The sequence below is a fragment of the Callionymus lyra genome, chromosome 12 (genome assembly GCF_982586985.1).
Source record: "Callionymus lyra chromosome 12, fCalLyr1.hap1.1, whole genome shotgun sequence".
In the NCBI taxonomy this organism is placed as follows: domain Eukaryota; kingdom Metazoa; phylum Chordata; class Actinopteri; order Syngnathiformes; family Callionymidae; genus Callionymus; species Callionymus lyra.
The window spans coordinates 12588123-12602237 of NC_141829.1; the positions used below are offsets into that span (position 1 = coordinate 12588123).

The 14115-nt window shown below is 40.9% G+C and overlaps 2 protein-coding genes across 2 annotated transcripts; one reads left to right on the plus strand and one right to left on the minus strand.

Moving 5' to 3' along the window:
• Window positions 1-324: 324 nt before the first annotated feature.
• LOC148068310 (rhodopsin kinase GRK1-like) lies at window positions 325-8805 on the plus strand. Its single transcript, XM_087803616.1, has 7 exons — window positions 325-1023; window positions 1940-2067; window positions 3437-3594; window positions 5752-5835; window positions 5888-6012; window positions 6925-7126; window positions 8491-8805. The coding sequence occupies exons 1-7, from the start codon at window positions 325-327 to the stop codon at window positions 8778-8780; spliced, it is 1686 nt and encodes a 561-aa protein (XP_087659742.1). The 3' UTR covers window positions 8781-8805.
• Window positions 8806-10427: 1622 nt separating this feature from the next.
• mettl21cb (methyltransferase 21C, AARS1 lysine b) lies at window positions 10428-12775 on the minus strand. Its single transcript, XM_087804594.1, has 6 exons — window positions 12771-12775; window positions 12268-12595; window positions 11866-11944; window positions 11150-11310; window positions 10964-11081; window positions 10428-10825 (listed from the first exon to the last, which is right to left on the minus strand). The coding sequence occupies exons 1-6, from the start codon at window positions 12773-12775 to the stop codon at window positions 10428-10430; spliced, it is 1089 nt and encodes a 362-aa protein (XP_087660720.1).
• Between the last annotated feature and the right edge of the window lie 1340 nt (window positions 12776-14115).

Here is a 14115-nt window from a genome sequence, read left to right on the forward strand (position 1 = left end):
TGGAAGCCAATAAGTCCATCGGTTGAGTTTATTTAAAGTGGATGTTTAGCATCAGTGGTTTGTGTCGTTGCTGGTGGACGTCTGTACCTTTAAAGGGACTCGCTTGTGACACTTCGACTGGGTGTTCCGAGCACAGCGTGTCTGGGGCATCAGGGTGTTAATGGATTACCCGAAAGATGTTGAGTCAGGTGTGTATGTGAGTGAGGGGTGGTGCAAGACTCAAAGTATGCTCTCGCTCCACTCTGGTCCACCTTCCTGAACCGTCCCACTTCTTCGTGCGCACCATGTTCCCACGTCGTCTCGACTAAAGCGCCCACCAGTGCCATGGATATCGGGGGGTTGACCACGGTGGTCGCCAACTCCGCCTACATCAATGCCCGCGGGAGCATCGACGGCACCAACTCGACGGCCGCCCGCGACAAGAAGTACCACTCCCGGCTGAAGCTGCCCCACATCACGGTGTGCGAGGACCTCCGGGACACCCTGGACCTGTCCTTCGAGTCCATCTGCGTGGAGCAGCCCATCGGGAAGCGCCTCTTCAGGGAGTTCCTCAACGCCAACAAAGAGTACATCCCGGCCTGCCGCCTATGGAAGGACGTCGAGGAATACGATCTGGCGGAGGATTCGGATCGGGCCACCAAGGCCTCCAAGATTGTCCAGCGCTACATGGACTCCTCGGCCAAACACTCCTGCCCGTTCCTGCCCGAGGAGGTCGTGACCAAAGTGAAGGGAGCGCTGGAGGCCGTGGGAGACGATTTGTTCGCGGCCGCCCTGACCTCCACGCTGGACTACCTTCGAGAGGCGCCCTACACCTTCTACCTGGAGAGCATGTTCCTGAAGAGGCTGCTGCAGTGGAAGTGGCTGGAGATGCAACCCATGGACACGGACTGGTTCCTGGACTTCCGCGTGCTGGGCAAAGGCGGGTTCGGGGAAGTGTCGGCGTGTCAGATGAAGGCCACCGGGAAACTTTACGCCTGTAAGAAACTGAACAAGAAGAGGCTGAAAAAAAGGAAAGGCTACGAGGTAAGAAAGTATGGCTGACACGTTTTTTTTTTTCTAAATGTTGGTAACCAGTAACTAGAAGTACCTTGACCTGCCGAGTGACCGGTTAAAATTTGGGAACCAACTTTTTGTCTCCCTAGATGTAACCGCTGAAGCTAAACTATTAGCTTAAGAAAGTTACGAAAACATCTGTTGTCCTACTTCTGTCTCGTATGGATTTATCGGGAATTATTAAACACTAAGACCGCCATAGACTGATTACTGCAGCTTTAGAGGAAAGCTCCTCGGGATGGAACTCCTTGGCAACACTTAATCTCGCCCTTGACAAGTCGCTGTTACCGCACAGGGGACGCCGGCCCGTAGAGGGCGTCGGAGAACGGGACGAGTGAAGAAGAAAGATGACTTGTGTCGCGCGCTACACTAAATAAACGGTTCTATTATCAAAGTGTGTTCTGGGAGAGTTATGGATCCTTTCAGAGAGTTTTTTTGTTAACGTTTTACCTTTTTAAAGATGGATTGAAGGATAAACTGTAGGAAGTTTAATCTAAAGTGTAGTTTGAGTTTATTAAAAAGTATATTGAAAAGCGTAATTTAATGAATTTTAATTGATTTTTAATAGTTTAAGGAATACATTTTATGATTAATATCAAAACATGATTGCACTGAAATATTTTATTTTCGGTGTTCATTTTTTGTATTAAAATTCCCAATCATATCAATAATTATTATTAAACTTAATCCAACAAAACAAAAGCTTTGCTTTATGCTAATATATAAAATACAAACAAACCATATTTTGCCTTGTTGAGTTAAATTATAAACAAACTTAATTTTTTTTTAAGTGTATTTAAAGATCAGCAATACATTTAATGTGAAAATCGTTTTTAAAAGTATTTTTTTGATGATGTTTATAATCGCTACCAACTCTGTCCTCCAGGGGGCGATGGTGGAGAAGCGGATCCTGGAGAAGGTCCACAGTCGCTTCATTGTTTCTCTGGCTTATGCTTTCCAGACAAAAGACGAGCTTTGTCTGGTCATGACCATCATGAATGGAGGAGATCTCAAGTAATTTCACACACACACGCATTCCTGCATCCAGAAGCACCGTAATGAACTTTTAAACTCGCAAGAATCTTTGCGTCTTCACACACACACACACACACACACACACACACGTTAGTATATTCAGAGCTGAGAAGCAGCGACTGTTCTCGAAACAAAAGTCAACTATTTTAATTTAAACACTAACGTAATTCCTTCTGTTTATTGTGTAATAACTCATGAATAACATTGAAGCACAAATTAAAAAAAAGTTGTAAAAAAAAAGTTGCCATGGAAACGGATGAATCTCATCCAGTGACGTGTCAAATTTTAAGATGAATTTTAGATACTTTAGGTCAGATGTGAGTAAATACATTTCATCAGGACTTAAAGAGAGAAAATATCAAAACCTTATTAGGATAGTAAATTAAAAAACGATTCTAAAAACAAGTACAAACGGAGGGGAAAAAGTAATACTATAAAAATAATATGGAGACGTAGAATTCTGCCATAATATGTAATAAAATAATCTTAAATCAGTGATTTGTAGATTATTTATTTATAAATAAGATATTCTTATTAAAATGACAACGCATTGATTATGACGGTAAATGTAAAAATAAAACTCTTGAAAAAAGAAATAAGATATAATTCTGCCACAGCATGATAAAATATGATGAAAATAGTTATTCTGTTTAACTTTACGTTTAATTTAAATATACCAATATAAGTACATTTTGTTACATAACACATTAATTTGGATAAACATTTATTCATTACATTTTTTTTTTTAATAATATATTGCTTCTTCAAATTATGATTATGCAATTATAATTAAATTAACACATTAGTATGATAGTAAATGTAGAAAACTAATATAATTTAATTTAAAAAATGTAAAAAATATGTATTTATATTTATTTTATGAAAATATTGTTATTTATTTTATTATTATGCATGTTTAGTTTAAAGATACTCAATTTCAATGTTTTTTTGAGTCTTAAATATATTGGCAAAATACTACAGACCAAACGTTTACATTTATTTCAAATTCATTTATTTATAAGTTATATACCTAAATACATTTACTAAAATAAATTATAATATCTGTATGGAACGACAGCAAAAAGGGAAATATAGTTTAAATAAAGTTTGTTTTGTTGTTGTTGGACTCACTTTGACAGTATTAGAAAATCCCTCGACCACACTCGCCACAAAATACAATAAAACAGACAAGGGGCTTCATGTGACTCCTGGATGAGTTCTTCCTTGTCTTGAACTATGAGGTGCTGATCCTCATCCTTGCGGAATGTTTACTTAGGTATTTTTACAGTTGTTATATTTCGTTGTTATGCTATAGAAAACAAATCGTGCTCATCATTTGTCCTCACAGGTACCACATCTACCTGGTGGACGAGAACAACCCGGGCTTCGACGAAGCTCGCGCTTGTTTCTACGCGGCTCAGATCATTCAAGGTCTGGAGCATCTTCACCAGAAGAGGATCATCTACCGCGACCTGAAGCCAGAGAACGTGCTGCTGGATAATGACGGTAACTTTCACATGAACGCTGTTTTTATTTGAATGTTTTTTAAGAATCAAGTTATTTTTTCAATGTTAAAAGGTTGAACTTTTTTGTTTAATTTAATTTAAATGTGTATTAAAATTGTTTGTAAATTTGTATTTAATGTATTTAAAAACAAATCCAAACTTTGAACGCATAAATTATTAAGTTACTTAACTATCAAATAGAAAAAAATAGAAAGTTTTTTAAATAGAAATTATTTACAAAATTATTTTTTTTAAATAATTAGTATTGTAATGCTGTTATACAGCTGTCAATCACTGCTGGATTTCTAATCTGAGTGAACAAAATAATTTGTTTGAGAAACAATAACCACACAGAGACACCAACACAAACACCTACACAAACACCAGCACACACCTACACGTGCAAACACACATGCACAAACACGCAAAAACACACACCCGTGCAAACACAAACACAAGCATGTCAATGTCCAAAAGCATATACACAAACACCAGCACAAACAAACACGCACACCTATATGCAAACGCACATGCACAAACACACGCACACACGAACAAACACACGTACACACAAACAAACTCACACTTGCAAAAACACACACTTGCACCAACACACACTTGCACCAACACACACTTGCACCAACACACACTTGCACCAACACACACTTGCACAAACTCACACTTGCAAAAACACACACTTGCACAAACACACACTTGCACCAACACACACTTGCACCAACACACACTTGCACAAACACACACTTGCACAAACACACACTTGCACCAACACACACATGCACCAACACACACATGCACCAACACACACTTGCACAAACACACACATGCGCAAACACAGACTTGCGCAAACTCACACTTGCGCAAACTCACACTTGCACCAACACACACATGCACCAACACACACATGCACAAACACACACTTGCACAAACACACACTTGCACAAACACACACTTGCATCAACACACACTTGCATCAACACACACTTGCACAAACACACACTTGCACAAACACACACATGCACCAATACACACTTGCACCAACACACACATGCGCAAACACACACGTGCGCAAACACACACTTGCGCAAACTCACACTTGCGCAAACTCACACTTGCGCAAACTCACACTTGCACCAACACACACATGCACCAACACACACATGCACAAACACACACTTGCACCAACACACACATGCACAAACACACACATGCACAAACACACACATGCACAAACACACACTTGCACAAACACACACTTGCAAAAACACACACTTGCACCAACACACACTTGCACCAACACACACTTGCACAAACACACACTTGCACAAACACACACATGCACCAACACACACATGCACCAACACACACTTGCACAAACTCACACTTGCACAAACACACACTTGCGCAAACACACACTTGCACAAACACACACTTGCACAAACACACACTTGCACAAACACACACATGCACCAACACACACATGCACCAACACACACATGCACCAACACACACATGCACCAACACACACATGCACCAACACACACTTGCACCAACACACACTTGCACCAACACACACTTGCACCAACACACACTTGCACCAACACACACTTGCACCAACACACACTTGCACAAACACACACTTGCACAAACACACACTTGCACAAACACACACTTGCACAAACACACACTTGCACAAACACACACTTGCACAAACACACACTTGCACCAACACACACATGCACCAACACACACATGCACCAACACACACTTGCACCAACACACACTTGCACAAACACACACTTGCACAAACACACACATGCACAAACAAACAAGCACACACACGCAAAAAAATCCAGTTTTATAAATGCATGTTTTTGAACAGCTGTTGTATTCTAACTTTAAGTAAATAAAATATATATATATATATATTGAGCAAAAACCAACAAATGCATAAAAATAAAAACAATGATTGTATTTAAGCTTTTCAAATATTTATGGAGTTAAACAATTATTTATTTTCAAATTAACAATAAAAAAAACCGGTTAAATATGAATATATACAGTATAACTATAAGTAGCAGCATCTAGAGATAAAATCACGTCATTAAACCTTGTTTGTTCCAAACTATGTCCTCTGAAGGAAACGTGCGGATCTCTGACCTGGGTCTGGCTGTGGAGCTGAAGGAGGGCAAGACCATGACCAAAGGTTACGCCGGGACACCAGGTGAGTCCGGCGTCCGCCGAGTCGTCATATTTCACCAGCGCCGGTGTTTCAGGCTACATGGCTCCGGAGATGCTGAAGGGAGACAAGTACGACTCGTCGGTCGACTACTTCACTCTGGGAGTGACGCTCTACGAGTTCATCGCCGCCAAGAACCCCTTCAGGAACCGAGGAGAGAAGGTCGGTGAAGAGCTGGTTCTGGACCTTTTTATTCAAGGTCTCTTCATATTTTCAATAATACTCAATGTCATTTCTATAGGTTTTGATTATTATATATTTTATTTAAACGTTGTTAGAACTTTTGTTGTTTTAATTAGATTTTTTTTAAACGTTCAATAATTGAATCCAATTATTTTTGTATTAAGTTAAGGTTGATTTGTATTTCTTTCTCTTTTTTTAAATAATGTGATAAAAAATATGTTTACCATAAATATTAAAATGAAATGTATATAAAATTAACGAATATAAAATCAAACCAAATGAAATATTGCGGCATGATTAAATTGTAGTATTTTAATGTATTTTATTTCCAGGTTTTCTGGTATCAAGAATAATTTTTAACTTTAACTTAACTTTTAACTTTAATGTTGAATAAATATTTCAAAAGAGCAGAATAAAGACAATAAAGTTGGCAGCTAGCTGTTAGCCGTTAACAGGTAGCAGCTAGCTGTTAGCAGTTAGCCAGTAGCAGTAAGCCGTTAACAGGTAGCAGCTAGCTGTTAGCAGTTAGCCAGTAGCAGTTAGCCGGTAACAGGTAGCAGCTAGCTGTTAGCAGTTAGCCAGTAGCAGTTAGCCGGTAACAGGTAGCAGCTAGCTGTTAGCAGTTAGCCAGTAACAGTTAGCCGGTAACGGGTAGCAGCTAGCTGTTAACAGTTAGACAGTAGCATTTAGCCATTAACAGGTAGCAGTTAGCCTTTAGCCAGTAGCAGTTAGCCTTTAACTGGTAGCAGTTAGCTGTTAACCGGTAGCAGTTAGCCTTTAGCTAGTAGCAGTTAGCACCTAGCTTGTTCTTGCAAGATCTATACAGAAGGATTTAACCTTGTGGTTGAAACGATGTTCGTTCCTGATCCTGACCTGGAGTCCTGTGTTCAGGTGGAGCGAGAGGAGATGAAGGAGAGGATGCTGACTCGGGTGGTGGAGTACTCGGAGAACTTCAGCGAGCACGCCAAGACCCTCTGTGACGGACTGCTGGCCAAAGAGGTGGACAAGAGGCTCGGCTTCAAGAACGAGTGCTGTGACGAGATCCGAGCTCACCTGTTCTTCAGCAGCGTCAACTGGAGGAAACTTAACGCAGGTGAGAAAAAATAGTTTTTTAGTTACTTCGCTGCTGTTGAACTTTATTATGTCTTAGAACGAGTTAAACGAATCGTAAAACTGACAGAAACACTGTCGCACAAGTAACTCACCAACAACACAAACTCATCAGTCATGACACTTACATGTGACCACCAATGTGACCTCCAATATGACCTCCAATGTGACCTCCAATGTGACCTCCAATGTGACCACCAATGTGACCTCCAATGTGACCTCCAATGTGACCACCAATGTGACCTCCAATGTGACCTCCAATGTGACCTCCAATGTGACCACCAATGTGACCTCCAATGTGACCACCAATGTGACCTCCAATGTGACCACCAATGTGACCTCCAATGTGACCTCCAATGTGACCACCAACGTGACCACCAATGTGACCACCAATGTGACCTCCAATGTGACCTCCAATGTGACCACCAATGTGACCCCCAAAGTGACCACCAAAGTGACCACCAAGACCTCCAATGTGACCACCAAAGTGACCACCAAGACCTCCAATGTGACCAACAAGAACTTAAATGTTACCACCAATGAGACCTCCAATGTGATCACAAATGTAAACAACAAGAACAAAAATGTGACCAAAAATATGATCGACAAGACCCCAAGTATGACCCCAAGTATGACCCCAAGTATGACCCCAAATATGACCACAAGACCATAAATGTGACCATAAATGTGACCATAAATGTCACCACAAATGTGACCACAAATGTGACCACAAATGTGACCACAAATGTGACCACAAATATGAACAACAACACCTCAAATGTGACCACAAATGTGACTAACAAGAACACGAATGTGACCAGCAAAACCACTAATGTGACCTGCAAGACCACAAATGTGACCACAAATGTGACCACAAATGTGACCACAAATGTAACCAACAAGACCAAAAATGTGACTACAAATGTGACCACAAATATGAACAACAACACCGCAAATGTGACCACAAATGTGACTAACAAGAATACAAATGTGACCAGCAAGACCACAAATGTGACTAGCAAGACTACAAAATGTTACTAAAAAGACCACAAATTAGACTAGCGAGACCACAAATGTTACTAAAAAGACCAACAATGTTACTTAAAAGACTCAGATGTTACTTAAAACACCAGAAATGTGATAAAACCGTCACAAATATGTATTGACCATTTAGAAAAGAAATGCAAATGGAAAAAGATGAGATGGATTAACGTCAATTTGTTTATTTTAACACGTGAATTACAAAAATAATTTTACCAAAAAGAGGTTAATATCATCTGATTCATCTTGTAAGGTTTAGAGTAGAGCGTGAACGTAGATAAAGTTCAACCAGATATTCTTATGCAGGGATCCTCCCCCCTCCGTTCGTACCAGACCCCCGAGTGGTCTACGCCAAGAGTCTGGACGACGTCGGAGCGTTCTCCTCCGTGAAGGGCGTGACCGTGGAGGATCCCGACAAGACCTTTTTTGACGAGTTCGCCTCGGGCAACATCTCCATCCCGTGGCAGGAGGAGATGATTGACATGGGCATTTACGGGGAGCTCAACCTTTGGGGCCCTGAAGGCACCGTGCCCAACGACCTGCGCAGGGAGTCCATCCTGGAGCAGCCCAAGTCCTCCACCTGCTCTGTGTCCTAAAGTCTGTGACGCACATGTGGTCACCTTTGACCCCATGACCCCATCACTGATGTGTCCCTGTCATGTAGATTAATTCACTAATGCTGCCATGGTTCTTCTGTATGGAGGTATATCAGTGCCATCATCAAACTGAATGGTTTAATTAAATTTAGTTTTTTTCAATGACATTTTTAATGAAATTTTAAAGCATTTAGTTTTATTAATTATTATTAAACTAAACTTGACTATTTTTTTTTTTATAATAAACATTATAATTTCAATAGTATTTGATTCACAGCCTCTTAAATTAAATATAAAATGTTATAATAGGGCCATTCTGATTGGCTGAAAGTTTGACCCATCAACTTGAAAAGTAATGATTAAATTCTTAAAAATAACCAAACATTTCCTTTAAAAAAATACTTTCAACATTAAATTGGACCATTAAATATTCTGGTGACACTGATACACTTCCATACTTCTGAAGCAGAAATGCAAATCTTTAAATGATGATGTTAGTCTAACTTTGTTACAGTTTATAAATAGTTCATATATGCAGTACATTATTATTTTAAACATACATGAACATGATTGCTAATAAAATGAAAAAGGAACTAATCATTTCTCCTCTTTTTGTTGAACATTTTTCTCCCCCAATCGTAGATGTTTACTGATTATTACCCCAGGAGTGGAAATTGTTGTTGGATTTCTTTGGATTGTTTAGAGAAGGTAGTTTGTGTCTGGATTGAGCAGTTTTTTTAAGGGCATTCAGTTGAAATTTTGAAAAGTGTCAATGTTATAAAAATCAGGTTCATCAATGACTGCTGGTCGTCTGTGTGTGAATGCTTGTCTTGAATGCTTGAACCCTTTATGATATTGCAACATGTCAGTTAGGATAACCGTCAGAAATGTGTCATCCTAACTGACTGACATGTACTTTCCAGGTCGTCAGTTTCAAACGTGTAGTTATGCAACACGGAAGCAGTCTAGCTGTTGATTATTTCAGCATTTTTCTATGCTTTTGAGTTAAAATTACGAATCTTGTTTCGAGTTTTAGACATTTTTGTCTGTACTTACCTTCATTGTATTCATATTCATGTGTTTTTTTTTAAACCATTTAAAAAATATTTCTTCGTACCAAACAACATCCCGGTAGTTGTCAGTTGTGATTGTTAATTTTCATCGGTTCGTACGATATATTTTTGATTTGTTCCATAGTAATTGATTTATAAAGGAAACTTGAAACACGTTAAGGTAAGAAAAATCATTTTCTACGAACAAGGTAAGAAAAATCATTTTCTACCATCATTTTTTATTTTCTATATTATTTTTAATTTAACGATGACAATAACACATTGTAACAGGGGTGTCGAACACAACCACTCAAGGTTCCAAAAATCTTTTTTACAGTTGAAGTCACAGGCCAAAAAAAAAGTCTATAGTTGTGTGTAACAGGCAGCATGACTCTGAACATGTATCTCTGTAATATCGGTTCATTATCTCATCTTGATCACTGGTATTCCCCCCAAAGTCACAAAACAAGAATCAGTTTCTCAATCTCTAAGCTCATTGTATCATTAGCTCATTAGCAAGTCATACATCGACTAAACGAAACGACTAAGCATAATCTCTATAAACAAGTACAATTTCTTAAATAGTCTGGTCTGGTCACTCTTTGGCGGTTCCCTTGAATATCCGCACCTCCTCCTGAGGGAACTCTGCCAGCAGCGTGACGTTGAATCTGCTCCTTAACTGCTCCAAGAACCTCTGATCCGATGGAAACCGGCTTTTGTTGGCCCACAGCAGCGTAGTCCTACTCCCCGGTCTACAGAAGTGGCTCATGGTGTCCAGGAGCTGGTCCAGACACTTGTGCGGGTAGACCACGTCGGCCGCCAGAACGTAGTCGTACCGATACGATTGGTGGGGGAAGTCTCGATCCAGGTCTTGACCCCAGGTCAGGGCCGTCACCTGCGGCGTGTAGCGAGAGCGACCCTTGGTGTTCCGGAGAAGGTTGAAGGACAGGTTGGACAAGATGTCGGGCAGGTCTGTGGCAGTCACCGAAGCACCTGAGCAGAGAAACGAGGAGCTCAATTTGGGAACCACATCAATATCTAATGGATACGACTTTGAATCCCATTGAGGACCCCATTTTAGACCCTAACCATCTTCCATCTGGTACCTACCCACCTCTGACTATGACCCACCTAACAGACTCGCCACTACCGACAACAGACCAGTCCCCGCTCCGAGCTCCAGCACTGACTTGCCCATAAGGTCCTCCTGCTGCTGGTTGTTCTGCAGGAACTGACACAAAGCCACCGCCTGGAACAAAAACAAACACCCTAAATCTCCAGCCTCGGATCAGATGGTCACAGTGTGAAGGGACCGACCCCAGGCCAGATCAGAGCACCATACGTGTCCAGGGACTCCCGGATGCTGATGTCATGCCCAGCAAAGTAGAAGGTCTCTTTGCCGAGGGAGAAGGACGCGCTGGGCTCCCAGAAGCTTCGTTTGTCCTCAGACTCGCCCGCCGTCGTATTTTTATCAGGACCTGGAAGGTGAGGAACAGGTTAATATCTTTAACTTCCCACGGTCAGAACCTGACCATGACCAAAAAGGTTATATTGCCTGACGTCCATTTTACCACCAACGGTAGTCCCTGAGATCAAGCTAGGAAGACACTGAAGGTTTATTTATAATTCAAAAGATGACAAACTCAATCATGCATCTGCAACCCTACCGTAAGGAGAGTCCCTATTGGTCGATGGAAGGGTTGCTAGATGTCTCTGAAGGACAATGTGGCTAATGGGATGGTCTCTCAACAGAAAGTGCTGCTCGTATTTTCTTATAAGACGGGACTTTTGGTCTCTTTCAATAAAGTTCTCGAAGAGGATTTTGAAAGTGAGAAATGTGTCTTCTTTAACAACCATTAAGATCCACTTTTTCATCTCCAGTAAATTCTTTACTCTTTAATTCATTTTATTTCCCACATAATTGGAAAGATTTTGAGTCAAATTTCAATTGAATTCGGAGCAAGTATAGCATTTGAAACTTCCATTGGTCCTAAAAACTGAATGTTAAATCCTGAAAGCCAGATTTATTAAACCTTTATTCTCGATTTTCTGTGGCGTTCCATTTGTTAGCTTCTTCATCATCTCCTTATCAGGATTCTCCAGCGTTCCGACCTGCAGACAAATGAAAGATAACAGTAAAATACCTTCAGAGCATGAATATTATTCTTCTGTTATTACAAACGGCATGAATATGTTAATTTCCATGTCAGTTTGTTTATATCTCATGATGTAATTTCATCCACTCCATGGTTACCTCACACTCTATCATCAGCATTCAACCAGCAGCCGAGGATCAACAGAGCTTTAGTAGAGACACCAGGTAAAGGTTGTGGGTTGAGTGAGATCAGATGATCCGTCGGTTTTTATGGCTCGCATTAATCTCGGTAAAAGTCGGGATGAACTGCCTTCTATTAGTCTGACCTGCTGCATGTCACCAGACTCAGTCGCAAGCCCACGAGCAAAGCTGGTTTTAATCCAGAGTCACCGATCTGACACGTGAGGATGTCGTTTTTCAAGCATTCATGCAGCGTCGCAGGGAAAAGTCGCATTAAAAGGTGAGACTCGTACCTCTGGGAAGCGTCCGTCTGACCCCGGGATGCTCCTCTAGCGACTGAACGCCCTTCTCTCTTGTGTTTTATAGCCTCATCTGAGACACACCCCTCAACCCATCGGGGCGCCCTGGCAGCTGGACGTTTGACATATCTGACACCCAGAGGTCCTGCAGTGATCCCTGCAACGCCACCGCCGGGCTCTGGTTGTGGACTATGTGACAGAGAGGCAGTTCAAATAGTGAGAGTTAAAGACCTGGTCTTCGTCTCATTAGTGACTTCTTAGGCCACAAGCCAACAACGCTACCATTTGAGCAATGACGCCCCTAGTACTGGCAGCAAAAGAAACGATGTTGGTAGTAGATCCACATCTCAGTGCTGAATCTCACCTCATTGTACTGCAGCACGGAATGTTTGGTAGAATTCTTTTTTTTTTTTCCCTTACACGAACACAAAACAAAGTTGAGCATGTACACATCTGCACAATGCAGGTGGAATTTGAGGTAGTCTAGAGGCAGGAGGTAGACTTGCAGTTCTTGACACAGGTCTTGGTCATGCTGGTCTATGGTCATTGCCTTGTCTTAGCTATCTACGCTCTCTTTCTGGGTTCTGTCAGTCTAAACTGCTTAAGTGGTACCAAAGAAAGTGGTATTCTCACAGCCTGTTGGCTTGTTAAAGAGCCAATTACATCAATGCAAAATGAAAACGTAGAACCACAAAATATCGTAAGTGTGGAATGTGTTTGTGTGTGACAGAAATGTGCGAATACATTTAATGTTCTTGCCTCTGGAATTGACTTAGATTGTTTTGTTTTTTGTCTTGGTTTCTCAAAAATCTCTTGGTCTCAGCCTGAGGTGGTCCTGACCACAAGTCAATGAGAATGACTTAACTAACCAATGCTGTACTTGTACAGTCAACCTGCCTTGATACCGTATGAACCCTCGGTGCCCTGGCAATACAACAGTAAGCCTGTGGTTTCCTCTGATCGATGGGTGTTGAACAAGTTATAGCCCTTATACTTTTTTGCAATCACATTTTAATTGGCATACAAAAGAATGTGATCTGAAAAGGCCCATCTGGTTCCTCTTCATCTCAGCATTTCATTGCGTCTGCAATTTTTGGCAAGCAACCTGAATTACAAACAACCAAAAGGACAAACTTTTAGACCACATGGGGGAAAGTTTGTCATCTATAGGGGTCGATTCATGGTGTAAACTGGTATATCTATTAACTTGTCCTTTTTTATTCTTTTATGCATTTGTTGCAGTCAAAACTAGTTAAAACTCAAACCAATTCTCATTCCGGCCCATTCGGTTACGGACCGCGAGCAGTCACCGACAGTAGGCAAACCTGAAAGGCTTGTGGTCCTTTGTCCCGTTGTGATAGACAAATAGCTTAATTTGTCTTTGGTAACAACTTGTACTTGTCAACAGATCTAGGTTTTGGGTATTGGGCAAGGATGCATCATGGTAGGTTGCAGTTCTGTGTGCACCATTAGTACGTTAGGTTGGATAATTTTTGCCTTCCCCAAAGTTCTGTTGACAATTTTAAGTGGGAACTGCTGTTGGGCTAAAGTCAGACTACAGCGTCGACAGCTCGTGACACCATCATTCAGCTATTAATTATAGTAGAGTTGAGGTGTATCAATTGTCTTTGGTTTGACTCTTAATCTAATCTAGTCCGTGGTGCAAAAAAAGGTGGGGGACCACTGCTCTAGAACAGTTGGTACCTTAG

Excerpts from the sequence above, each read along its gene's own strand:
- LOC148068310 (XM_087803616.1), top strand. The coding sequence starts at position 325 with ATGGATATCGGGGGGTTGACCACGGTGGTCGCCAACTCCGCCTACATC. Across the intron at positions 1,024-1,939 it reads AAAAAAGGAAAGGCTACGAG|GGGGCGATGGTGGAGAAGCG; the intron begins GTAAGAAAGTAT and ends TCTGTCCTCCAG. Across the intron at positions 6,013-6,924 it reads TCAGGAACCGAGGAGAGAAG|GTGGAGCGAGAGGAGATGAA; the intron begins GTCGGTGAAGAG and ends TCCTGTGTTCAG.
- mettl21cb (XM_087804594.1), bottom strand. Across the intron at positions 11,082-11,149 it reads GTGCTCTGATCTGGCCTGGG|GCGGTGGCTTTGTGTCAGTT; the intron begins GTCGGTCCCTTC and ends TTTTTGTTCCAG. Across the intron at positions 10,826-10,963 it reads GGTAGTGGCGAGTCTGTTAG|GTGCTTCGGTGACTGCCACA; the intron begins GTGGGTCATAGT and ends TTCTCTGCTCAG.